This window comes from Harpia harpyja, chromosome 20 (assembly GCF_026419915.1).
Source record: "Harpia harpyja isolate bHarHar1 chromosome 20, bHarHar1 primary haplotype, whole genome shotgun sequence".
Taxonomy (NCBI): Eukaryota; Metazoa; Chordata; class Aves; order Accipitriformes; family Accipitridae; genus Harpia; species Harpia harpyja.
The window spans coordinates 9,824,625-9,850,915 of NC_068959.1; the positions used below are offsets into that span (position 1 = coordinate 9,824,625).

At 39.8% G+C, this 26,291-nt stretch overlaps 1 protein-coding gene across 7 annotated transcripts in view; it reads right to left on the reverse strand.

Moving 5' to 3' along the window:
• The window catches only part of EBF1 (EBF transcription factor 1), a 285,268-nt gene that overhangs the window by 73,249 nt on the left and 185,728 nt on the right, over nucleotides 1-26,291 (reverse strand). For 3 of the 7 annotated variants that reach the window (XM_052816658.1, XM_052816655.1, XM_052816661.1), the window contains exons 8-9: nucleotides 26,101-26,242; nucleotides 3,482-3,615 (exon numbers count right to left, since the gene is read on the reverse strand). In XM_052816658.1, the coding sequence (XP_052672618.1) occupies nucleotides 3,482-3,615; nucleotides 26,101-26,242 (276 nt within the window). The remainder of the gene's footprint in view (nucleotides 1-3,481; nucleotides 3,616-26,100; nucleotides 26,243-26,291) is intronic. The other 4 variants (XM_052816660.1, XM_052816657.1, XM_052816659.1 and 1 more) reach the window with 2 other exon arrangements.

The following is a 26,291-nucleotide window of genomic DNA, read 5'->3' on the forward strand; positions in this document are numbered from 1 at the left end:
AAAAAGAAGGTGCCTACTCATTTTTAAAAAATGAGTCAGTCCTCCAAAATAAGCACTGAAAAACAGAGACTTCCAAAATCAATAATAAACATGTAAAGCAAAATAAAAAACTGTGTCACAGAATTTGATTCAGCAGCATTAAAAAAAAAAAAACAAAACCAAAACCAAAAAAGCTAAATCAAAAAATCATCCTCTGTTTTTGTGGTGTAAAAAGGTAAAAGAACTGATATTTCAGTGCTTCATCTTTTCTTAATATAAAAGAAAAAGAAGTTGTTTCCAGCTGACTCTGTACAGCTGGAGGAATGTTCTTGGCAGGAAAATGTTTGAAGAAATAGTTCTTTTTAAGCAAATATTGTGGAATATTTATAAGAAACTAATTTTGTCCTCACAATCGCGTATTTGCCCTGAAACTCGACTCTCAGAGTTTCAGCCCCCCAATAAGAGAGAGAAACAACAGAGGATTTTTATCAGCAGCCCAGATTTTGAATATTTGCAACAACACACAGACACAGAACGCTGGGTAAAAACCTGCAAATAACAACTCCGTCTGTTTGTGGACGGGACAAACAGAAAGGCAGAGTCTATCTGGCAAACAGACTATTTGCTGGGAGTTGTCTGTCCAGATTCAGCATGTGCACACGATATACCAATGCCATTTGTTTGTCGGTTATGAAAGTCCCTTGAAAAAAAGGCATTAGATGGCCCATTTTGCTGTATTCTAAAAATATCAAGGGCTTTTAAAGTCATTTTTATAAAGTAATATGGGAGTTAAGGATTAATTGAACCTACTGGCTTAGGGTATCTGCATTTCCGCAGAAAATTAATGTGACAAATTAAGTTTTTATTTAGTTCTCCCTGGCTGAGAAAGGTTGTAATTATGTTAGAGTGTTTACAGCTAAAATATATGTTTAAATAATAAATATGTGTTTCAGAAACCATTTTAAACCTCCTTTTTTAACACAGTCAACTCCATTTCAAGCGTATAAATATTTCAATTACAAAACTTGAATACATGTAAAATAAATTAAAAATATATTATTTACATTTCAAATTATTTATAACATATGTTGCTTGACAGCAACAAATTCACCCTTAAAATGAACAAATTTTATTTTTGGCTTTTAACTTTGCTTCTGAACTATGGTAGGATTTATATTTTAAATATCCATGCATCTCAGGTACTTACATGGATTTTGCCGTAATAAAATCTGAGTAATATAGGACCTTTACGATAATTATCTTCACAGCACCTCTCCAAAGAAGGTGACTAATTTTATTACTATGTTAGAGAAAGGGAATTGAACTTTAAGCAGATTATGTGATTTGCCCAAGGTCCCATGCAAAGTCTGTGGCAAAATGATGCTTAATTTAAATATTAGACTTCATCACCCAAACCACCTGCAATTGCAACTGAAAGTAAAGCTAGAAAAAAATCCATGTGAAAATGCTCTGCAAGACTCACTCTTTTTCTTTAGCTTCCACCTATCTAGTTTTGTTTTGGCTTTTCTACAGCTCAGTTAAAATCATGTTTTCTTTGGATCCATGAAGCAACAGGATGAACTTGAAAATTCTTCTTTAATTCAATGGCAACATAACCTGGCCAGGTTTGCTCAAAACTGGGCCTGACTGGCCACTCAGGGTGAACCTGCTCCAGGTTTGAAGATCGACAGTTCAATTCTACACTCTATTAAAGTAAAACAAAAATATTCTTCCTGGGTACTGAAAATGCACTAGACATTTTTAGAAATGGGAAGGCAAATGAAAGAACTTATTTTGTACTTCATATGTGGCTAGTACGTATAATTTGAATTATTTATAGATCACTATTATTTAGGGATCACTCAGTTCATGCATTTCTGCACTTGTTTATCATGTCTGTCTGCTTCTTTTAGAAATCATTTCTTTTCCCCTGTAGGATTTTCTATTCCTCTCAGAGGTTATGCAACTGAGAAGCAATTCTGTAAGGGAGAGTCAGTGAAACAGTCCTCAGTCAAAGCCAACTTGCAGCCCGTTATAGCATTCACAACAAACAGACTGACTTTGGTCTGGACCCCCTCTAACATTATTAATTTTATGACAAGGCCTTGCAACCACCAGCAACAATGTTTTGACCAGCCCTCACTCTCTTGAGATTAGAAATTGCCAATTAATGGCTTCCACTAATAAATAGAATCAAGCTTTATAATGAAAGATCCAATTCTGCAGTACCAAAATCAGAGCACTTTCCTCCCAGCCTCTTCACCTTTCCCTGTTAAATGTCTGTAGCCATAATGGCTTCAATCCTAACACACAAAATGCTTACACCGGACCCAGGGGGCACTTTCATGATCACATAAGGGCTTCAGAATAGGGCTTATTTAATATCTCCCCTTTTCTGGAATGCCCTTTCATCCACACTTGTCCTCAAGTGGAAGGATGAGAGAGAGGGAGAGAGAATAGTGGAGCTCATGAAGGACATTAGAGGATACTCTTCATATGGAAAAAACGCTGCCATATGTGCAATGGAATCAGTAGGGGGAATGTGCTGGATATGAATTAAGCTATAACGTTGATTTAATATTTATAGGATATAAGGCAAAGCATCAGAAGATCCTTACATCACTGGGTAAGCATTGTATAGCTATTTCAGAGATGCTGGGTTGTCTGTTAGCGTGTATATTTCAGCATTAAAGTAATGAAAATAACAATTTTTTATAAAACCTCCAAAATGCTTTTGAAAAGTCATAAATGCAAAACGTAAACCTCTCCTTGGAGCTGCCTTCCCGTGCCAGTGAAGCCAGTGGGAGCTCTGCCCCGACTTCTATGGCCCTGCGCACTGGAAGTGGCCATTTGGGTGACGCTGCCTGGGTTTTGACTTTCCACGGACTTTTGGGCAATATGTGCCAGGAGGATTTAAGAAACTGGGAGGAACAGCAAGAGCAAAAAATGGATAAGAAACAAAAAAAGGGTTGCTGTGAAACTACAGAGGCCCCCGCTAGGTATGACGAGTCTGTATTTTCCACTGTGGATACAATACTGTGTATGTGGTTGCTATCATGCAGATGGTACTTACACCAAGCGCCTCCACTTTAAGGATATGCTATTCAGAGGCGCTGAATTTCTGCAATCTCCACCTCATTGAGCTGCAGCTACAAGCAGCCCGTTTCCCTGGAAAACAGGATCACCTAAACGTCTGTTTCCTGTGGGCCCTTAGCTATTGTAGTGCTAAATGCAGAATTATTCACACAGGCATTTATTCGCCCCTTTTCTTGGAATAAAAGGCACTGAGCTAAATTCTGGGCCAGTGAGCGGAGATGCAAATCCCCTGGCTATAATGGATTTCTGCCACAGGTAAATTTGACTAATTATTTTCACAAAACTGAACGAGGAAAGGATTCTCATCTCAACATTTGTTGCTGATTTAGCATGTGGCATAGAAAAAGGACAGACTAGCTATAAGCTAGACAAAGCTATTAGACATTACCGTTCAGACAACACCTACCTCACTCCAAACCAGCATGGTGCCGAATATGACCTGTAACCCATCAAAGAAATTGTCTCCTATGATGATGACAGTGGCACCTCCTGTAGTCCATCCTTCACTTGGACTGATGGCTTTGATACATGGTGTAGCTGCTTTTCAACACACATGAAAAAGAGAAGTATTCTGCTGTTAGAACCAGATTTTAATGATAGAAGACTTGAGAAAAATAAAATAAAAGGAGCTTTCATTTCCCCCCTTACTAACACAAAGATTTCAGCAATCACGATCTTTCTAGTACATGTGCATGACCTCAACCTATTTCTTTGGAAGCATTTTTTCTCAATTAATTTCTGTTTGGTTTTGTTATCTGCATTAAAAAAATTAACTTTTTTAAGCCTACTTTAACAAAAAAATCACAGCATGATGGGCAGAGACCAATTGGAAATCAGAATAAAACCCTATCTTTATTCTATATGAAATGTGCAATACCTGAGTTAATAAAACAATCTCCAGTGAGCTTGCTTTATGATCCATCATAACCTAAATTCATCAAGGAAACTCCTACAAATATTGTGGAAAATATTGGCTAAATAAAAAAGGGTGTAACCTCAGCATTTCTTTAATTATTCTGCAATCAGATCCAGGTTGTTCTAGTATTAAACCACCCTGCCCCACTTAATGCTTTGGCTACTACAAAAAAAAAAACAAACCCAAAACCTACAACCCTGTCATGTAGTCATTCCAGTTACATTGCATCTACCGGATAATTCAGAAGTGTGTGCAATGCATTCTGCCATATTCACAGAGTCTGTTGCCACTTTCACTAGCCACTTTCTTGGCATCATATGTACTAAGTGCCTCCTGAGAGAATGTTGAAAACTCAAGCACTGCTCAAAGTAGTAAGCTCAAATCCTGGTGTAAGATCTTCTGGTTTAAGACTATCTAAGCAGAAGCATGCTCAACTTATATATATTGGTGGGATAGGGCAATATAAACATCCACATACTGATTCTCCTTCTCTGCAGTACTGGCGTACATCAGAATTTAACTGTGCTGAAGCAACACAATAACATTACTGTAAAAATAACCTGAATAAGACAAAAAGCCTTGGGTGACTCTCAGCTATGGAGTCTCAGGGTGGGCATATAGGTTGATGAAAAGAAGCAACTCCATCCCAAATGCCACCAACTTCTCCTTGCTAATACAGTATGAGGTGAAAATATGACACCATACCATTAGATAACATTTTAAGTAAAGTGGGTACCTCAACAATTTCATTAGCCGTGAAAAACAGATTCCTTAAGGAGGAGCAAAACTCCACCAATCAACCTCAATGTTGAAAAGAAAGATTCCTTCCCTTAGATATGAACCTGGTCCTCGGCAGACACAAGAGGCTGGCTCCACTGATAACACATGAAGGGCTGCTATTGCCCACACTGATTCTGCAATGTCAATCAGCAGGACTTCATTAGCTGCATATATATATATGTGTGTGTATATATATATATCTGCATATATAGCTCTTCTTTCAGGGTTGCTGGCATTTGCATGTGAATTGCTACTTGGTCGAAAGGCTGGCTGAGCTGTTAATTTGGTCTGTAACTTTGAGTATTTGATGAGGCATTCAAGGGAGAGCCCTCAGGCGCTTCATCAGGTCAGGATCTACTAGGAAGACAGGGGTGTGAAAGCCTGCCACATGTCAGCACCATGCAGGACAACACTCTTGCACTCGTGAATTCTTTAACTGGCTGTGTAGTGGCACAGCCCCTGCCCTACATTCTTCTAATTGTAAGAGCAGTAAATTAATTCATTCACAGAAGCCTACTTTAAAATGCTCCAGACATAAAGTGCTAAAGAGGGCCTGTGCGTCTTTATCTAGTGAAGTTCTGGGGGTTGGAGCTAATTGCAAGAGTGGTGAGGCTGGTAAGAAGCTCCTTCCTCCCAGCCCCTGGGCAGGGCGGGCCGGCGTGGAGCTGGGAAGCGGGAGGGAGCTGGGAAGGGAGCTGGGAAGGGAGCTGTTGAGTCACCCTTAGCAGTGAGTGTTTCTGTGGGCACTGCTACAGACTCGCACCACCAGTGATGGAACACATGCATGGGGAGCAAACAGACCCCGTCCCTACCTACAAAAGGTTGTAAGTGTCAGGCACAAACTTTTCCACTACTTAAGCTGATGGGGATGCCAGCTCCAGTGAAAAACACAAACACACGCAGGCAGAAAAAAATCATTACCCTACTCCAAACTTGGCAGAGCACAGCCATTAACTTTTACATGAGCTAACAAAAGAAACATCCTAACATTACCGTCACGAAAATGTAGCGCGCACACAGAAGTAACTTCAGTATGTTTAATTTGGATTCAAGTTACTTGCATAAAACTGCATAAAAACCATTGCAAAGTCCAAAACCAAATGCTTTCCTTTCAGCTGAGCTCACAGCAATGGATTTACAGTGAAAGCAGCTTTTCAAAATGCCATCTAGCCCTTTCACGGAATTGAACTTTTTCATAAATAAAAATTAAAATCACTTCCAAATTACACCCTTTCCAGTATTTCCAGTCGATTGTGGACATCCCTCCCCCCCCCAATAAAACCCAAAGATAATCAGTTTCCCATGTGTCAGAGAATGAGCTACTTTTCTTAAAGACTACAAGTAACATTTTTTTCCTAAATACCAGTGAATAAAAACTGTTTGAGACCATAAGCCATTAACAGAAAACATATGCAGGCTTCAAAATCATAGATTCAATTCATCTTTAAAATGAATGCAAGATACTGTTCTGCAGTTGCAGGTCCCCACTAAAGGTCTTGCTATTTATCTTGTGATATTCTTTGCGGTACCCACACTGCACTCAGAAGTGCAAGGTGCTGCACTGTCTGTGCTGCCTCATGTATTTGATTCTAACACTTTACACATGCATGTGCTTAATATCAAATATATGCCAAGTCCCATGGCAGCCAAGGGGACTCTGAGCAGACACCCGGGTCCTTGCGCTGCACTGGGCTGTAGGTTGTTCACTGGGACACTCTCGCCCGCAAAGTCAATGCGACCACTCGCACGTGTAATTTTATTTAAATATGTAGCAATTGTGCTGAAGCAGTGCCTCACCGAAGCTGCTGGCAATAGCCCAGGACATCTCTAAGGAGGAGGAAAAGTCAGGACTTGGTGGTTTAATAAGCAGGGCAGGTTGGTACCCTTTGCAGGCACTACCCGAGAAGCAGCAAAAGCGCTGTGCATTCCCGGAAGACTTCAGAGCATTATTTTCCTTTGGGATCAGTCACAAAAACCAATGGGACTTCCCAACTTTCCCCACAGAGCTTCTCTTATCTTAAAATGCAAGTGTCTGTAAAGACTGGAAGGGCTGCACAAAGGCGCTGCCCCCAAGGGAAGCTGCGCTGAAGGGCTGCACCCCGAAGAAGCCCGAGGAGACGTGCCAAGGGAGGCATCCAGACTGCTACCTGTTTTTGAAGGCACAAAACGTGTTTATACAATGACATATTGCAACAGCCAGTGTCATTTGGGACATTGGTCTTACTAAAACTTTGCCCTTTCCAAGCTCTTTCCTTGGAGCACCAGGAGGGAGCATGGAAGAATCGGGTCCCGTTTGCCAGCGTCACCACAGGTAATGTTGGGAGGGGGGCGAGGCAATGACCTCAGCTCTATTTATGCCCCTGGTACAAACGTCTGGCCAGCTCAGGCCCTCAAGCTCTTCATATTTCTCTTGTTAATCATTTGGCAACTTTCAAAGAGCTGTCTGGAGGGTGTTTACTTCTGTGCAACCCCAGAAAAACAGAGCTGGGCAGAATAATCTTTTCATTGGAGACCTTGATTTTTCTACATTTTGTTTGGGTCACAAGAGAAACCAAAGTACAGAACACTTTTCTGCAGAATGCAAACTTCCAGAATCTCTATCTGGAATTAACTGTAACATTTTTTAATATTTCCAAGAAAAACAAAATATTTTGTTTCAAAATATTACCACTTTACATGTCCTTCTGTAACACGAAAGCATCATTTCTAAAATGGTGTTTTTAAAACAAATATTAAAAATTTATGTTTTTTCTGCAGAAAAAGAGATTTTATTTTAGTTGAAGTCTGAAACTTCACTGATAAAAAAATGCAGTGAAGGACTGTAGACCAGTTCTAGTAAAGGCAAAGAAGTGTACATGCTTGATAATATGAATGGACTTTAAGTCCAGAGAAGAATGATAATGAAAAAGAATAGTAACACATTCTTATACATATAAACAGGGTTTTTTTTAAACAAACAGCTGGCAGCCAACTACAACCAAAACTGAAGGAGTTTGGTAGCCTAACAATCAGATAAGATTTTAAGACTCTGGCATGAGTGTATTACATTTGCTGCATGTTCTCAGAACAGTCATTGGACTGAGGAAAAACTAAATATTACCCCTCCAACTGCAGGCACGGACCTTGCAGGTCCTTGCTGAAGGTGATGTGGCCATATCCTCCACCTGCTGAAATGGCCTAACGGTTATAAGTCTTAATGAGCTGCTCTCCTTCTTTGCATAATATCAAGGCAAATCAGTGCTAACATCTGACATGTTTCATTGTGCTGCTCCGGCGGTTTGAGTTAACAGATATAGATGTTAGAGAGAGGCACTGCAATCCCAAATTTATTGAAGCCAATGGGAATTTTGCCACTGACTTCAAAGCTAAGGTCTCTATCAATAAATTTTAAGGATTTATGAGCAAAAACCTTAATGACTTTCAAGGCAAACAATGTTTTTTGAAATCTTCATCTTCTTTCAGAATATACACATTGTTAAAATCTTATCACCTTCCATACAAAGGATGGTAGGCACCAACTTCAGCACACAGGTAGCAAAAAGGAAAAGTTTTTCGTCGTGTGCTGTGTGTGTCAGTGTGTTCCTGTGTTCCCATACTCCCCTAGCTACTGATATACAGGGGATTTTTCTTCCTTCAAACTGTGACAATAAAATGATTACCCCGCCACAGTTTAGCATAATGGTTCAGAAATGCTCATGGCATATTGCAGAGTTAAAGTGGAAATTATTAGGTAGCTCTTCTTTGTTATAATAATGATCACTCCACAAATAAAAGCTCTTCTCCCAAAGGTACTGCAAGGCACAAAATGCTAATTCTGAAGATTATGTGTGCGCTTTTATTAAATATTACTATGCCCTGTCTGTTTGAGGGCTTCACTGCTCTGATTGTTTTATGAGTGCCATGTTAATGTCAGCCCCATCTTGCTAGCAGCAGGCACACATTTTAGCTTTTGTATGAGAGTTGATCAAAGGCCGCGTGCTGAGGGAATTGCTGAGAAAACACGGACAAGCGATAAAAATCTAACAGATTAATTGGTTTAAATTTCATTTCAGGGTGTTGAACTTTGGCTCAGGACACTAGTACTACACTACCAGTCAGGGCCTAATTACCACATTTCCAATTTGCCTCTGAAGGATGCTTGGAAGGGAGAATGATAATGGTACTAATAATACTAATAACAATAATAATAATAACAAAACAACAGCAATAATGTCTCCTCGTAGCTTCTTGTACATGCTTAACAACTAACTTTGTGTGCAGGCAATCGCACTAGGAAATCTCTCTCCCCCACATCACCATCCATCTGCCTCCTGAGAATCTCTATCTGCCTCAAATAGCACCTGAAGACAGAAGAAATACCAGACACCCTCAGGAGCATCGAACATCTGAATTTACAGAATCAATAAGCTACCAGTTCAAGTCCCTCGCAAACACACACTGGACATCTCATATTACAAAGTTTATGGGTGGCCTTGGAATAAGGGTTAATTGAGCTTAGAGGTAAATGTTCACTGAGGTGAATTAGTGGGATGCACAGCTATCAGCAGGGCTCTGGGACTGCTCTTATTTAGCTTCTGAAATGTGTTTGCTCTATGATTAATATCCAGTTTGTGCTGGTGACTGTAAGAATGACCTCGCCTGCAGTTTTTCTCATGAAGTGCGGTTTCATCCTCCATTATTCCACAGATGAGGCTCTGACAACAGTTGCTGCATCACAACAGGAGTTTAAATGATGGGGTACGTACTTTTATTTTTCTTCTCTTTAAGAGTATTGTGAACACGCAAGGGGAGTTGCATAAAGGCAGTTCAAACTGGGAATTCAGAGGAACAGGGAATTTATGTCTCATCTTAGAGAAAGTACTGAAAATATCTGGAGTTTAATTTAATTTTCCTTTTTTTCTTGGGTAAAACCTAATTCCAGGCTAAATATATAAATGAGCCACAGATTAACCTACAGTTTATGGGTCTGATCCTGCAACCTGTTAAATGCTTTCACCAAACTACCGATTTTCAGCATATCAAGAAAATCAGTTTTAAGCACTCAAAACCATGACTTACTGAAGTTGTGATTCAACAAACCACTTAAGTGCTTAAAAACCCAGCTGAAGAAGTTGCAGAATAAGGAACCAGATTTTTTAGGATAGTTGGGCAGTGCTCTGTGCAAAGCTGCCAAGAGCTATGTAATATATACGCAACTGGGGTTTCCCATTTCAAAAAATACTTAGGTTACATGTAGACCACCCTGTGCAGTGCAGAGCTCATCCAACCTGACACGAGAACTAGCAGCAGCAGAGCCCACATACTAATGCCGATATACCGATTTCAGGAACTGAGCTGCTATGTCTACTCAGTGTTGCAGAGTCAAACGTAGCAGCGACTCAGTGCTAACTCTGGGATTTCTACAGCATTTTTATATCAGCTGGTGTAGATCTTCCCTCAGGTACCTCATAGCTGTTGAAATCACACAGGGTTTGTGACTCTGAGCAAGTCAGTGCCCAGGAATGATCTGAGCCTAAATCCCTTTCCCACGGTACTCTGGAGCTGAAGGTGTGCAGCACTTGTTGGGATGCTCAAGGCCTTTTTGATCAACAATTTTAGCTTGGCAAGGTATGTTTCTCTTTAAAAGGGGAGAAAAACATTTTTTCTTCCCTTCTTGAATTATAGATTTACATAGGTGTTATACAGGTGGGAAGGGCTATTCCGTTCATCATTGTTTATTGTGGATTTTCCACATTAAGCATTTTAACAGATCGATTTTATCATGGGGGAGTGGGGTTTTTTCGGAACCGAAAATTATCATTTTTCCAAAATTTTCCAGTTTGAGAGAATGAACCAAATATTTGGGGGGTTTTTGACATGGGCTGTTTTGGTTTTGTTTTTTCGGAAATAACATTCTCGTTCCTGAGAAGCAGGAGTTGTCATCATCTGATCACCTACTTTCAGCATGGTGAAAGTTTGCGTGCCCACGCAATGGTACCATTCCCGTCTAGTGTGTGGAGGCATTGCCGGAGCTGTATCCACCACAAGCAACTGAAAACAACTGAACTTTACCAAACCAGCCTGGGTGGGAAAAGTCCACAGGACCAGCCCAACGGGTTAGTCATAGACACTTGAGGGAAAAGGAATGTGGCAGAGTTTTTACATATTGTACTGCAGCATTAAATCTTCACTCTTAAGCTAAACAATGCATTTGCTGTTTATCTTAGTAAAGTGATGATCTTCCTGCTTTCCTTTTTCATATCGCAGCCTGCTCTCTCTCCTATTCTCTCCTGACAATAAGCAGCTGCTGTGCAGGAAACAGGGTAACAGAGGTTTCCCTCTCAACGAGATAACTCACGCAGCTTTATGCAACACAGGCACGAGGATGTGATGCCCTGCTCCCCCTCCCCAGCTCCCTCCTTTACAACATCTTGATATTTCGGACTTACCATTTGCAAGCTTTAAAGATTACAACACCCTGCCAAAAATGGCAACCTCCTCCTGGTTCTTCATGACGTCTGCACTGGGTGAAATCACCGAACCAAAAATATACGTGACGTGCAATCCCTCCAAGTTGGGGGAAGGGAGGGAAGGTTGCCTTTGTTTCTGTTTTCAAGTAGTGAAATTAAAGGTATTGACTGTGATTTTCCGCCTAACATTTTGGATGCTCAGTTCCCATTAATGGGAATTAAAAATGTAAATTATCTGGGATAATATTCCACCTAGAATCAATACTTAAGCCAGTGTTTCTCTTTTATCCTTGCTGATGCCTCAGCTAGCAAAGTTACATTTCATGGAGTCCTCTGTGTTTCTCTTTCCTTAATGATTTCCAAAGCTCTCAGTTGTTGATCACTGCCTGAAAAATGATCGCATGGAAAAAGGAGGCAATCCTGAATAACAAGAGATGTGTTACAAAAAAATCTGCTGTGTATTTTACTTAAAACATTTCCATGGAAATAACAACCTAAGTATCTCTATATGATTGCAAGATATGCATTTTCGTTCATTCTTTTAAACTCTTACACAGCACAGAGGAAGTTCTGGGGTTTTTTTTGCTTGTTTGTTTTTTACTTTGGTAGGTACCTCCTGCTATCCAAAAATTAATAAAACAATAAGAGTCCTTAGCATCTCACGGCAAGCTGGTAAAACTTAACCTCCAAAAGAGAGCTCTGTCATCTTTGTTTGGCAAATAATAAATTCACCAATAAAAATGCAATGGTGCAAAAGCACTTAAAAATTTGGTTAAATTCAATATACAGGTTCAGCCCAAACATGAATATTTATATAAAAGTAAATAATACATATATAATTTTCTTCAAAAAAATATATATGCGTGTGTGCTCTCTCACACTCTCTTTTTCAAGAAGCCTAACAATTTTATTGTGAAATTTTTTGACGCACTGTTCTGATTTATTATTTCAAGGAAATTTCAAGCAGATTTTAAGCTATAATTTTTGCATTCATTATTTTTGCCTCAAAGCTGGAAGATTTTCATTTTGAGTCAGCCATGAAGAAACTGTTGTGGGTGGCCTCGGCCAAACATAGCACTCTGCCTAAACCAATGCTGCTACTCAGCTCCAGCACCGACGCGGTCTCTGTTATCTTGGGCAGCTCGGTTGCACAGAGGATATACACACACTGGATCAGGAGAAGAAACAGCGCATCCAAGAATATCATGCAGGGCCTACCAAATATTGGCAGTGCTTCCCGCTTCACAACTGGGGACAAGTTTGCTTAGACCCAAGGACAAGTTTGCTCAGACCCAAGCACCAAACCAGTGACTGCTGCAGCGCGCTCTCCTCCCTCAGGGATGCACAGGCACATTTTGCCCCCAAGCAAGAGAAATGCTTTACTATGAGCCCCCAAATTATTGCACCTCAAGTTCTTCACTCCTTCCTCCATCCCACGGGGTCACTTGCAAAGGCGCAGGAATGGTGTTCGTAAAAGACAGGAAACCAAAGGCAACAGCGTGTAGGGGACTAAGGTGTGATATATGCATGGGATTGCACCATTTTATCTGAATGTGGATTTTAAAAGCTTTGTTAGTAAAACAGTGAAAAAATCCTATATGCCTCTCCTATTTCAATTTCAATGGCTTCCTACTGATTTAACTTCCGCTGATGAAGTTACAGAGCCCAGCTAAGCCAATATGACTATTTTAAAAACAATAAGCATGTCCAGAAAGGAGACTGCATCTGTTTAAGTTCACTAAAGTTTAAAAATAGCTGCACTGATGCAATTTCTGGGTGAGGATGAAGGCAACCTTGTGAACGGAAGCCCAAAATGTATAATAGAAATCAACCCTAAAAGTTTGTCAAAACAAACAACGCTGCATAGCTCGCATACCCCAAAACCTACTTAATTTAACTAACTGGTCCTTCAGTGCTGCGAACTCAGGTCCTGAACCAGCAGAGCATTTTATGGGATGGAACTAGTAATTTGCTTAATGTTAACCCTGTAGTTTACTGTTTTGCTGAATCCCAACCTAACAGAAGGGCAGGTGGGTGCTATTTCGAAATTCATGTTTTGTTTCACCATCACCTTGGTCTCATTTTCTCTCTTTCATTTTCCTTCAGTGCCTTAACAAAACTGTAAATCTCTCACAACAAATCTGTCTAGAGTCAGAACACAGGACTAGATAAAAGCTCATGAGCTACAGCATCCCATCCCTGCAAGGCATAAAAAGCTCAGCATCCCAAGCACACCAGCAGCGAGTCTTGATGTTCAGATGTACACTGGTACATTATGGCCACACTGGCAAGATTTAGTCAATGATACACAAACTACTCTAGATGAAACGTAGAGTTCAATCTAAATCTAAATCTAAATTCTCACTCCCCTAAATTAAATATTAGTATCAATTAAGCTTTTATGGAATCTTTCACCATCACAAAGAAAAAAAAATGGAACTCCACCCCCCCCCCAATCCATTAAAACCCCTGCTATATTATATAGCGCAACAATCATAAGTTCACCTGAGATGGATTCTACAGCAAACAAAGAATTTACTTCATCCTGATAAAAACAAGAGCCCCAACTTAAATTAATTTTTAGCTGAAGTCTCTTTGTTCAGCAGAATTGAGAAAGTCTGCCCACAACAGAGAGCTCGCAGTAATCATCTTTCAGAAACAGAACAACCCGCATAGAAACACAAAGCAGTTGTGGCAGGGACAGGCAGTGCCTGTAATCCAGTTTCTTCAAGGGAAATTCAAGTACCCTAAGAGTTCTTATTCGTTGTCTGATTTCTCTCACAAATCACAGGCTGCTCTCTAATGCAATTTTCTGGAGTCTGAGAATCATAAAGTCAAATATGAACAAGTCTAGTGGAAAATCTGTGACGCTAATCTTGGCCTACGTTGTATTTTTAACAGGCACTGAATTTGTGCGCCGGATTATCCAGATGGCCATACAGGAATCATCCTGATAGGATTAAACCTTTGTGCTGAACTCTGCTCCATCTGTTCTCGGAGGTTTGCCTATCACTATTGGAATACGAATATTCAGCCTATGTCTAGCACCATGACTGAAAGCGCCTGTTTACCACACAGACGCACACACATATGTATATGTGCACACACGTATCCTTGAGTACTTGATTAGTAATGTGAGATGAAGTTAGCCTGAAGTTTACCACTAAAGAAACATATTGATTTTATTATTCGTTTGAAGAACAAAGTATGCAATATCTAAATTCAAACAAAAAAGCATTTTTGTTGTTGTTCTGGGACTTGTTCAATTCATTAAACCATAATACTGCCATAAATTTATAGATGAAGGCATGACTAAACACAAAGCAGCAAGGCTCTTCATCTTTGAAATCTATTAGTGTATGAGAATGTATGACACAATCGCACTTTGAAGATACCATGGTTAAATATTCCCGATTAAAAACCAGCCAACAACAAAACACATGCGTGCACAGTGTTGGTAGCTGTTATTTGCTGCTCCATCTAGTCACAGGCCAACAAAAAAGTAATAATCAGTCCCAGTAAAAGAAGAGCTTATTCCCATTAATGTTGCTTTCTGCTTTTATTATCTATTAATGACAGTCTTCTGCATTCATTGTTGCAGCCTGCCAGATGCAGCAAAGATCCATATTCATCATGTGCAAAAATTGTGCTCAGGCTGTCTCTGTGACAGGTTACGCAGAGCTGCCAATGGAGAGACCGAGGTCCGATGGATGGCCTCGGATTTCCAGGCCCTGGGCCAAGGGAAAAGGTAGGGAATCTGGCTCTTTGGTAAGAAAAGCATCCCAGCAATCAGAAGGTTTAACTAAATTGCTGTCCTGGCCAGAAATACACTACAAACTAATGACTATCTGGAATGCAAAGGGTGGATAAGAAAAATAAACAAAATAATTATGTTGTTGTTGTTGTTGTTGTTGTTGTTGTTATTATTATTATTACTACCATCATTATTAGGGAGGTTTGATTCAGGAATGCATTATAATACTCAGCCCATGTTTGTGATGGCAGCGGGACAGCAATGGAGGCAATGTAACCTGAATTGCATTTCAAGCAGAAGCCCTGATTGCATTGCAAAGACTGAGACCCCCTTGTCTCTCCTGTGCAGTGTCTTTCAGACTGTGTTCCTCCTCTGTTCTTTGTGCTGCTCTGAATGCAGGATCAAGCACCCTGTCCCAGCCATTTAGGCTTTACTTGCAAAAACACAAGCATAAAAATATATTTATAGTTCATAGTATCTGTCCAGCAATGACACCACATAAAACCAACACGCTGAAAATCTGAGTGAATACTTTGGACTCAAGCCTACAAATGCTTAGAGAAGTTGTTCTTTCAATGTGTCTGATAAAGTCATGCTATGTTTTTATTTATTTATTTAGGGCCATATTCAGACCACCTACCTAAGGCATTGCAGCATGTAAAAAGTCAGACTCCAGCTCTGGCTAGGTGAGTCAGTCTGCCTAAATTAGGATCCTCTTTCTGCTATACAATGAGCAGAAATGGGCAGACACCTCTGGAAGCCCGGAGACCGGGACTTCCGTGCTGGCTCCTGAAAGTACCAAGGGACCTCGGCAAGATGATAGTATAGGTAGGAAGCAGCCAGAAGCAACCCCATAAAAAATATTTGGCAGCTGATACTGAACAGGCACCTGACTCTGGGCTTTCCAGCAGGCACCTCTGCTCAGACTCAGGGCTGAATGAGGAGGCAGCACTCGCTGTCACCTTCAAGGTCACAATCCCAGGAAAGGGATAATTTTCCCCAAAGTGCCCCTAATCAGAGTTGCTTTACTTTTCAGTGCCTCGGAGAGCCAAGTCTGGTCAGAAATATTTTTTTCCCTCTCTTCATCTCCTCAAAGAGCCCAGGAAGTTGAGCAATGCTCTCACCTCAACGTGCTGCGGCAAAGCGCTGTGACCTCAAACCCCAACCCACAAATTAAAGCTGCAGTTGGAAAGATGAGCAGCGTTGCGGTCAGGCCTGCAATTTACCTCCGAGTGCTGGCCTTCCCTCTCAGCATGGATCAGGTAACACCAAACCTATGAATTCCATATGCAAGCCCGGGTTTTCAGCGAACAGCAATGCGAGCTGTCTGTTCAGTCTCCAGCAGCAGGGGAGATCTAGCACGTCTGCTGCCATTTCACAACCCAAAAGGGACCTCTGTGGGAAACGCACTTTGCTTTTTCATGAGATAGATACAGAACCTCCGAGAGAGTTGCTGCAAGACCATAATGATATGGTATTAACCAAACATAATTAATTTTGAATTTCCTTATACTCCCATTGCTAACAGACACTTCAACAGTAGTACAGTAAAAAGCACAAAGGTTCCTGCAGCGTTTGGGACCAGATTTTTGGAAGCACCCAGCTGTCCAGTGGTTCCAGGAAGCACCTAATGGAATTTTCAAACTACCTGGCAGACAGGTATAGAAATTCTGTAGCCAGAGTTTTAAAAATCCCACTAACCACCTACCTGCCGCTTTAGGCACCTTGGTGCTTTGAGAGCTTTAGGTCTAAGTATTTCCAAAAAGATTGCTTTGGGGTGCCTACACTTTTGGGTACCTACACTTTTGAGTGGCCACTTGACTCACAAAAATGGATCAGAAGTTCAGAAAGTCCTAAACATCCACTCCACAAAGGACAGTATGTTGTTAAGCATCTCACAGTGGCTCTTGTACCATAACTTGCAGATCTAAATGTCTGAATTACTTTTGAGAAATAAATTTAAACTGCTAAATTTCAGACAAGTTTTTCATAAAACTTTATTCTTGATCTTTTTAATAAACTTCCTAACCCTATTCACTTCACTCAATGAGGTCATAAACCAGCACTGCTTATATTACAGTCACTTTCACGCTAAAGATTTGTTCTGTCACAAAGAGAACTATAAATTCATGGAATGAAGGTGGGAAGCAGAAAGGACTAATTGTGACACACAAAGCTTTCTGGTTATGCTCAGCAAACAGTTTGGGCTAAGATTTTAAAAAACATTTTATGAAGTTGTACTACTGGCTTTAATGAAAGCAAGCTTTTTGCAATGCCATGCACTCCTGAAAATCTTGTATTCTGGATTTGGGCCAAACACAAAGCCTGTCTCCATTCCAATATTAATTATTAGTAGTTTATTTTTATTCTTTACTACTAACATTAATAATTTTCAGATGGCAACCCAGATTAGAATAACCACTCCAAACATCCCACCCTGGTGGGTTCCATTTTCTGCATCAGTTTCCTGGTTTATGCTATTAACTCATTTCCTCGGATGTGGAGGAGCTTTGTCAAATACTCATTTTGCTGGGGAAACACTTGGCAGGCAGCCTGCAATGGACAGCAAGAGAGAGACTCGAATGCTCACACCGGTCTTCTCTCAGTTCAATGAGATGATGTGCAGCCTGAGGTGCAAAAAATGCTGAGTTCATTATTTGTGAATTTTTCTAATCAGAATATTCTAAATGACAATTCGGTGGAAAATTTTCATCTAAACAAAAAATTAATCCTGAGATTGTTAGCACTCAGCTGATTCACAGCTTTGGACAAAAGTTCCATTGGAACAGAGACTTTTCATCATCACTGATTGCTTTGGGGTATTTAAATACTGGGATGCCTAACATGAAACATTTGGAAGTGTCCAGATACCTGCAAACTGCTGTGAACACCGTTCTTTGATAATCATGACCTTTTACGACATCCAGATGAGTTCTCAAAAAATCACTAGTTCTTGGTCTTCATTTACAAACCACAATTCACAAAATCCTTTTCCTTTGTACTCTGCCCAAATCAGCAGGGGACTGGAGTGAAAAAACATCTTTTCCCAACATAACAACAGTAAAGGTATCCTATAATAAAAAAGCTAAGTTAGAGGAATTTGTTCAGAAATAATATTAATCATATTACAATAATATAATGTTTTGTCATTTGCTGGCGTGCACATTTTGGAAGGTTGGGAAAACAACGTCTGGCAGAACTTCACTGCCATACGGTGCAGTATCTCTCAAACATTTCTCTAATCCTAATGTCATTCTTCTCTCTTATGATGCCATTGTATTAGTGACATGGTGGCCAGCAAAGCAAATTGAAATGTAATGAATGCTCATTATCTATGAATATTCATTGCCTATTTGAGTGCTACTGAATGTTCTCCTGTAGTGGTAGCTGTGAAGTTTCTGCCAAACAGAGTAGCTAAGGTTTTTCTACTTGCATAACTGTACTCTGATTCCTCTGAGGTCTGGAGAGAAACCTCAAACCTTCAGAAAGTGGTTGGTCGAACTCTGCAAATAAGAGTCAACTCTCATGGTGGCTGGAGAATTTCCATCTGAACTTTTCTCCCTTATCTGTCTGCTGTAACAAACCAGGTTTTTTCACACAAATCTCTATCAAATTTTAATGACAGTTTTCCCCATGTTTTCTTCTTTTTGCAATTTTGGGAGCACAGTTCTGAAAGCTCCTCTGGGAAATTCACAAAATGCGCTCCATCTTCATCCAGGTACTATTTTTCCATGAATTTGTGACATCCTCGTAACAATAGAGGGTAACAACATATCACAGCTTGACATCGTTTAGATATTCTGGGGGAAGGGCTGTTTTATTTTTCATTTATTTGAAAAATGTGAAGGGCAGCTGCTCATGGGTAGAAACTGCCACACCTTATCTTTTTAAAATCAAGGTGTCTCCAGCTTCCATTGTAGCATTTTTTCCTTTTTCAATTAAATGTGCCACTAGATCCCTGATAAGTGACTGTCAAGCAGGAATCCTTTCTAACTGTGGTAGTTGGAGTACCCAAACTTGACTTTTCAGCAGGTATTTCCATGGGCATTATGTAACAGCAATCCTTTTTATTAAAGACTAGAATACTTTAGATGGTATCTCTTAAGTCTCCTGTGACATGGCAGCAGCAGTGTTAGTACATATATGTTATGAAATAATGTTCAAATAATGTAAAAAAATCACAAACTAAAACCTCCAACTTCATGAAATACCTACAGCCTAATGGTGGAACCGAAATTCTGCAATCTCCTTGCCGAAATCAACCATTAAAAATCCGCCTCCCAGAAAATCATTAAAATCTTGTTTTCATTTAGCCTCAGACTAAAAATAAATTTTGAAAGATCAAAATTGTGGCAGCCAGATATTCTAAGCTTTTGAGTACCTCTCCTTAATGGCTGATTTATGACCTAGACAAATAGAAACAGAAGATTTTCTGCTTTCTGTTGGACGTGACGGGCTGTGAGAAGGGCAGCTCCACCTACCCACCCACCCAGTTCTTGTGAAATTCTCAGTAATATCCAAAGAGGAAGCAGGGGTCTGGGCCTGAAGACAGCTACTCTGCTCTGGTGAAGACTAAAAAAAAGACATCAGCATAATTCAGTGGAGCACAATTTAGTAAACACAGTTTTGGAGACCTAAATTGGAGCTGCACAAATCTGAGCTCTGCTATGTTTTGTTAACCTGACGGATCCCAAGATTTTACTCCTGAAAGGACCATTTCGATCACACACCCTGACATACTGCAGAGCCCCCACCAGAGAACCTCACCCAGCAACTCCTGCGTGAGGAATTACTCAAACCCTTAACCTCTCCCCGACCTGCTGTGTACTTTTTAGGAAGATACCACATCCTGACTTAACATTTGCAACCTGCAGAGAACCTGCCACAGTTTTGGCAACTTACTTCAATGGTCCCCAGAGTTAAAATCTTGTTGAGATCATATTGGAGTCTTTTTTCTAGAAATTCTCTCAAGTGAAGAACCTTAACTTTCTGGCCATGTTTTGTCTTTTCAGAGGGACAAATGCTCTAGCTCCATTTGAGTACACATACTGGACTAATCCAGACCTGGTGTGTTCACTTATATTAGAAACATACAGTAAGTCCACAGGGCAGCGAAGAGGTTAATATTATACGCTCGGTGAGGTCAAGCTCCAAGAACACATAACAAGCCATTATGTAAAAAATTGCCTGAATTTATGAGTCACTGCATTTATGAAGGAACCGATATGAAAAAGACAACTTGGCAAAAGTAAAGAAAATTATTTCCAGCTTGAAGTTTTGCAATCCTTCAGTATATCAAGGCTCACTTACTGTTATTACTATCCATGTTGTGCAATGTTCTGAAAGTCACATTTTTTTCCCTTGTGTATGCATAGAGATGTCCAACAACCCTAGGTATTCTTCCCTCATAGAAAATAAATTAGAAAGCAGACGTAACTCAGAATAACATACAAGATCCCCTCAAGTAGAGTGGTAGAATCCTAATATTTTTTTTCAATATTTCCCTTCTAAATAATAAATCAAGCCCACTGCATTTCTCTATATGGAATGATATGGTGCAGAAAAAGCTTGTGTGTTTATATTTTTCACATAATCACAAAAACATTCTTAAGTGAAGCACTAAGATATAGCAGGTGCTTTCATCCATAGATGAAACAAGTCAAACATTAAAGTTTCTTTGTTTAAACCTGGCCAGTCTGTGAATGCAGTAGTCCCTAACTTTGATTGATTAAGCATCTGAATCTATATCATCTAAGGGTAAAATGTATCAAGTATTGAAGATTAACCTTTCTCAACTTGCTAAGAGTTTTTGCTTCAGTCAGTAGTCTGTCTTGTATGAACACTTTCATCGACTAGCATGGACACATGCAACACCAAGGGATTCAGGTTTGAAATGGTTGAAATAGAGCTGGTAGGGCCATCCTCTTCATGACTCTCCACACACCAAAAATGTAGTGGTTAATGTTGTGGCAAAGCCACCTACAGCACAAGAACCAGGTCACTAAGATTTCTGAGCATCTTTCAGGAACCATCAGCTGGTGTGCCCAGCACATGCAGCTAAATTCAAGGTATACAATGACCGTTCTCAACAATTCTGTTACAGTCAGACTAGATAACAATGATACATAAAGGCAGTCAGTCTCAACGTTTTATTTTAAAGATTATCCTCTCAAAATAGTTTATAAGTTGGGGAAAAACTTTCCTTTTTTATTAACCTAAATAGAAAATATCTAATCAACAAAGACACAGCCTAGCAATCACAAATCTGAAGATTTAGTAGAAAAATCTGTGAATGTGCCTACTGTGGTGACTGTGGGCTCTCAGATTGCCCAGGGTGGGCAGGATTGGCAAGAAAAGCTCTTTAAATGCCCCACTGCTGACAAGAGGGTCTACCTGACATACCCATCTGAGGCACAGCAACTACTACTCTTCATTTACTGTAGGAGGTTTTGCACCTGCAGACAGTAACCACTCTGAATCACTCACTACTATCATGAACTAAAACAACATTGTGAAAGCTTGACTGTTTCAGGTACCACAATAGAGTGATCAAATAATCCAGCCACGCACTATCATTTCCAGTATAAGGCAGCCACTAATAATGGTTTTGCTATATAATGACCTATTTTAGATATAGACACACACAAAGATTTATGTATATTTCATATTAAAATAAGGGCAGGACATTGCTTTAGAAATCATGGTTGTCTCTGTTTCCATCTGCGAATTCTGACACCATGTCTTATAATTTGTCCCTATTTCTACCCTGCATCTTTCATCTTTTGCTGCTGTTGAGCTGACTCAGAATCAAATTGCCAGCAAACCTCACCATCACCTAATTCTTCAGTGCTCTCCTGTGGAGGAGGAGGAGGAGGAAGGAAAAGAAAAAGAAAAAGAAATAAAACTGTCCCTTTAAAAACCAAAGCATTTAAGCTGCTTGTCAGTCGTCTTCCTGACAAGGCCACTTGAATATATTCAGGAATATTTGCATAAATGCTCACAGTGAGTTCACCGTGGCAGCTAGCGCTAATGGTACATAAAGTAATTTAGTCACTTCTCTTAGGCATCCTGTCAGGGTGATAAGCACCCCCTCTTTGCCTTGTTGCATATTAGATCATTAGATAATAAAGTGTTAGAGCATGCAAACTGACAGGGTCTCAGGGACTATCATTTTTCGAGGGCATTGCATTCTGCCAGTGAGGAAAAATAATAGAGAAACTGATGCTGCAATTGGCTTTACATTCTTGTAAAGCCATTCAAAGATTTGGGGGAAAAAAGAATTCTTACTTTGCAGCAATATGAGAGTTTTAACTGGAAACTTTGCAGACATCTGCAGCAGTGGACTTCATGCTGGTAAACTTGAAAAGGGTTGTTGCAAACCCTGTCAGAATTCCCCCCTTCCATAAGCTACTCACTTCAATTGCATTGGAAAGATTTTGCTTTTAAAATTGACACCCTGGGATGAACTACAAGCTGAAATATATTTTACTAGTTGGGGCCTATTGGCTCTTCTCTATACATCTTACTATATATGTACAATTTAGAAAGGTCAACCACACAGGCTTTCTGGTTTACCATAAATATAAAACAAGTGAGGATCCAAATATTTGTGAATAAAAAAGTGATAATTATTGAAAACCACAGATTACTGTGGCTTACCCTATTTATACCACACAGAGATGTATGAAATAATTGGCCTTTGCCAACCATTACTTTTGAAAGATATATATATATTTATTTGAAATACGAGCTTTTTAACCCACTGTTTTCAAGGAGGACAGTGTGAAGATATGAAACCATGATCTAGGTTCCTAGTTATATTCAGAGAGATGAGCTACGAAAAAGAACTTTCATTTTGCTGTCTCACAAGCAAGATATAAATAGAGATGTGTTGGATGTCCCAAAAATAATCCAGACTACCTGCTAATGAGATGGTAAAACCCAAATGTGGAGACACCAGGCTCCTGAGTGGCTCGGGAGTAAAGCCTTCTTTCCAGCTTTTTGGCACTCAAAGTCTCTTTTAGGTGTCACATAAACTGCAAATCCATGTTTAAGAGCAGCATGTCCCAATGCAACTTTGTAAGGAAAAATAAGCTGGCTATTGTCTAACTAAACTAGGCAAACAGCACACCTTCTTGCTACATCCCCACTCCCCTTTCCCCAGTCCTCACAGAGTCAGGCATTCATCCCTGTTGCGATGGGATATTTGTGTTAAAGAGTTAAACATCTAGAAAAGTACATGGGAATACATTTGGTCAAGGGCATATTATAGTTAGATCCCAGCATTTAAAAACCTATGGTCAGAAGTTGCTCACCAGAGCAATAAACTAGAGACAAACTAGCCATGACTACATTAGCTTCCCATTTCACCATTTACAGATACTGTTCAGGCCAATCTGTGCTCCTCCTGAGGGAGGCAGAAAAGTTGGAAAGAGGAAAGGCAAACAAACTGTCTCTGCTGCTTACACTTGAAGATATTATCCAAGATAAAAATTTTTTAAAATGAAGAAAAATAATATACTTTGGGACTCAAACTAAAAGTAAAAATTAATTTCAGTGGAGGAAACTGCCATCTGTTTCAATGGGTCCAAGGTTCGTGGTGGTTGCCCAAAATTCAATAGCATTAAGCCCAGTTGAGACTTTTCGTTTGTATTTTTTTTTTTCATTCAGTTAAATGTTTTAGACATCTAATAACAACATTTAATCAGTTACTGCGGTTTTTTAAATTTTTTTTTTCCTGTCTCTTGGACTCAAATGTGCATACAATTCCTGGAGAGCTGGAGTGAAGGATTTAGGTTATAAAGAAAGGCTCCACCAAGCCTTTGGGAAGAGTGCAATTTTGTAGTGTGGAGGCTGCTATTCAAAAGTAAGAATTTACTAGTGGTTGCTTTATGAGGTTGCTTGAGAGGTGCCTGAGAAAGTAGATTAGAAAAATCACCTTTCCCACAAAATGTACACATGGAGATATTTTGCAGATGTTGACTTTTAATGTTAGCACAGTAACTAAGATTTGTGTAGATATGTAAGCATAGCATTATCTTTTTTTGTTTCTTTTTGCTAATAGGATCCTTCAGGTAGTAGGAGTGGGAACGATAGCTGTGGTAAAATGAGATGCATGGGAATGAGAACATTTATGTATGAGAAAGTAAGTATTGCCTTGACCAAAAGCATGCACTGAGAAGACAGCAATGGGGGGGGGGGGGAATAAAAAGGAAATATGGCATGTACTTTAGTAGGAATATAAGTAAAAAATAGGAGTGTTTTTTTGAAAGACTAGACTTAATGGAAAGATCACAAAGTTGAACAGAGGGAAGTTTCCTTTTGCAATGTTCTGCCTTCTGCTAATTAATAAAGACAGAGTTCATACACTCCTTACAAAAATTCAGCAAAAATTATGACAGTGGTTTGTTTATTAAATTAGGTTGTTGGCAGGATGAAAAAAAAATTCTATAACATGAATTATGGCTGAAAATGGCTCATAGCCTACATAAAAAGTTAGAGCTAAATAAATACAGATGTAAGTTATGTTTATATAATGAGAAACGCTGCTGAGCTAAGAATTTTAGGTTAGTAAGTGTGAACTACAGACCCGATTCTGCAAACACTTATCAATACCCTCAACTTTACTGACACAAGAAGCCTCATTGATCCCAACAGGACCATATGTGCACATAATCTTAAATATATGCATAAGTGCTTGCAGGACTGATGCCTAAAAGCATAAACAGAATAGAAAGCTATTTCCACAGGAATCCACTGAGTAGTAGAAACCCACACATTTGCCCATTTCTCAGTATTAATAATTTCTTTTAACATATCTAGTTAACATCTTTCTGAGTGGCATTCGCTTTCCCAGAGAAAATTTTATCTGGTTTCTTCAAATTCTTTGGAAAAATCTATTTAATTATTCATCAGATCCTTGGCAAATATTTGTGAAATAAACCAGCATAAAGGACTGGTGCCTTCTACACTTCAATGGAAGCTGAGGGTACACATGTCTTAGAGGGAGCAAGCACCTATTGAATTTAGGATTACAAACAGCTTTGAAGACAAAGAGCTATTCTACCAAGCTGGAACAGGGAGAGGGGAGTGAAATGCCCTCTGTTTTTGTTTTGTTTTTCAGTAGTAGTCATCAACTTTGAGGACAAAGAGCAAAACAAAACATTAATCAAATCCAGATTTTTCAAAGTACATTTGCACTCAACAACTCCCATTTTAAGCACCTAGTCACCAGCAGATGTTCTCTTCCAGGACCAGCTGATCCTACGGAAAAGATTACTGTCCCCCAGGCTGCTTCCAGCCACGTGCCCCATCCCACCCTCGCTGGGGTTTACTGCCCTTTCAGAAAAGCCAGACAAATTGCCTTGCACCGTTTCTCCTTCAATCATCTCAGCAAAATAAGCTAGATTGGCAAAGAGTTATTATTTAAACTGTTTAACTCAAAGGAACTTCTTTGGACTGAAGGAGACTAGGGAGCAATTCGACAACCATCTTAGCTGGCACGTCCATGGTGGAGAATAGCCTGCAGCAGGGAGGAGAGACAAGCAGCTGTGGCATGCAGGGAAGAGCAACTTCCTCAGCTGGCACAGCTGGAGCCAGAAGAGAACACTCATCCATGGCTTGAGTAAGCAGATGGATTTCCAAAAGGGCTCTGCTTTCATTTAGGGCAATTCAAAGGAACAGCTGGATCTCCTAGAGAGCTCAGCACTCTATAGATAGAAGAAATCCAATGTGAAATTTGGGTGCTGAGCACTTCAGAAAATACACAACATCCTTTAGATGCACAGTCAAAAATCAAGGCAATTTGGAAAAGATCAAACTCCAATTTTGGGTGCTGAATAGATGCAAACAAAAAAAAAAAAAAAAAAGAAAGAAATCACCACACTTCACTGACACACAGGACAATCTCTGCACCCATGTTTGCTTACTGGTTTGTCATTTCATTATGTTTAGTGCCAACCTACTTGAAAAATTGCCCCTTTGGTCTGCAGGCTGGTCTCTTTAAAATATCCAGTCTCAAAGGTATAAACTGTTACAGGACAATTTGAAACCAGTAGCCAGAGACACAAACCAAATAAATCCACATTTAAAGTAGCAATGCCAACCAATGAAAATGATATGCCTACCATGTTCCAGATAAGAAGGCGTACCTTCCGAGGGATCGAGTCTTCTAGCTCTCCGCCCGTGCTTGGAATTGTTGTGTACAAACATATTGTCCGACACTGCCAACACATGGCCATCAACATTGACTGTTGTAGACACCACAACCTGCAAGCACAAGAGCAAAATGGAGGAAAATTTGGATATATATGTATGT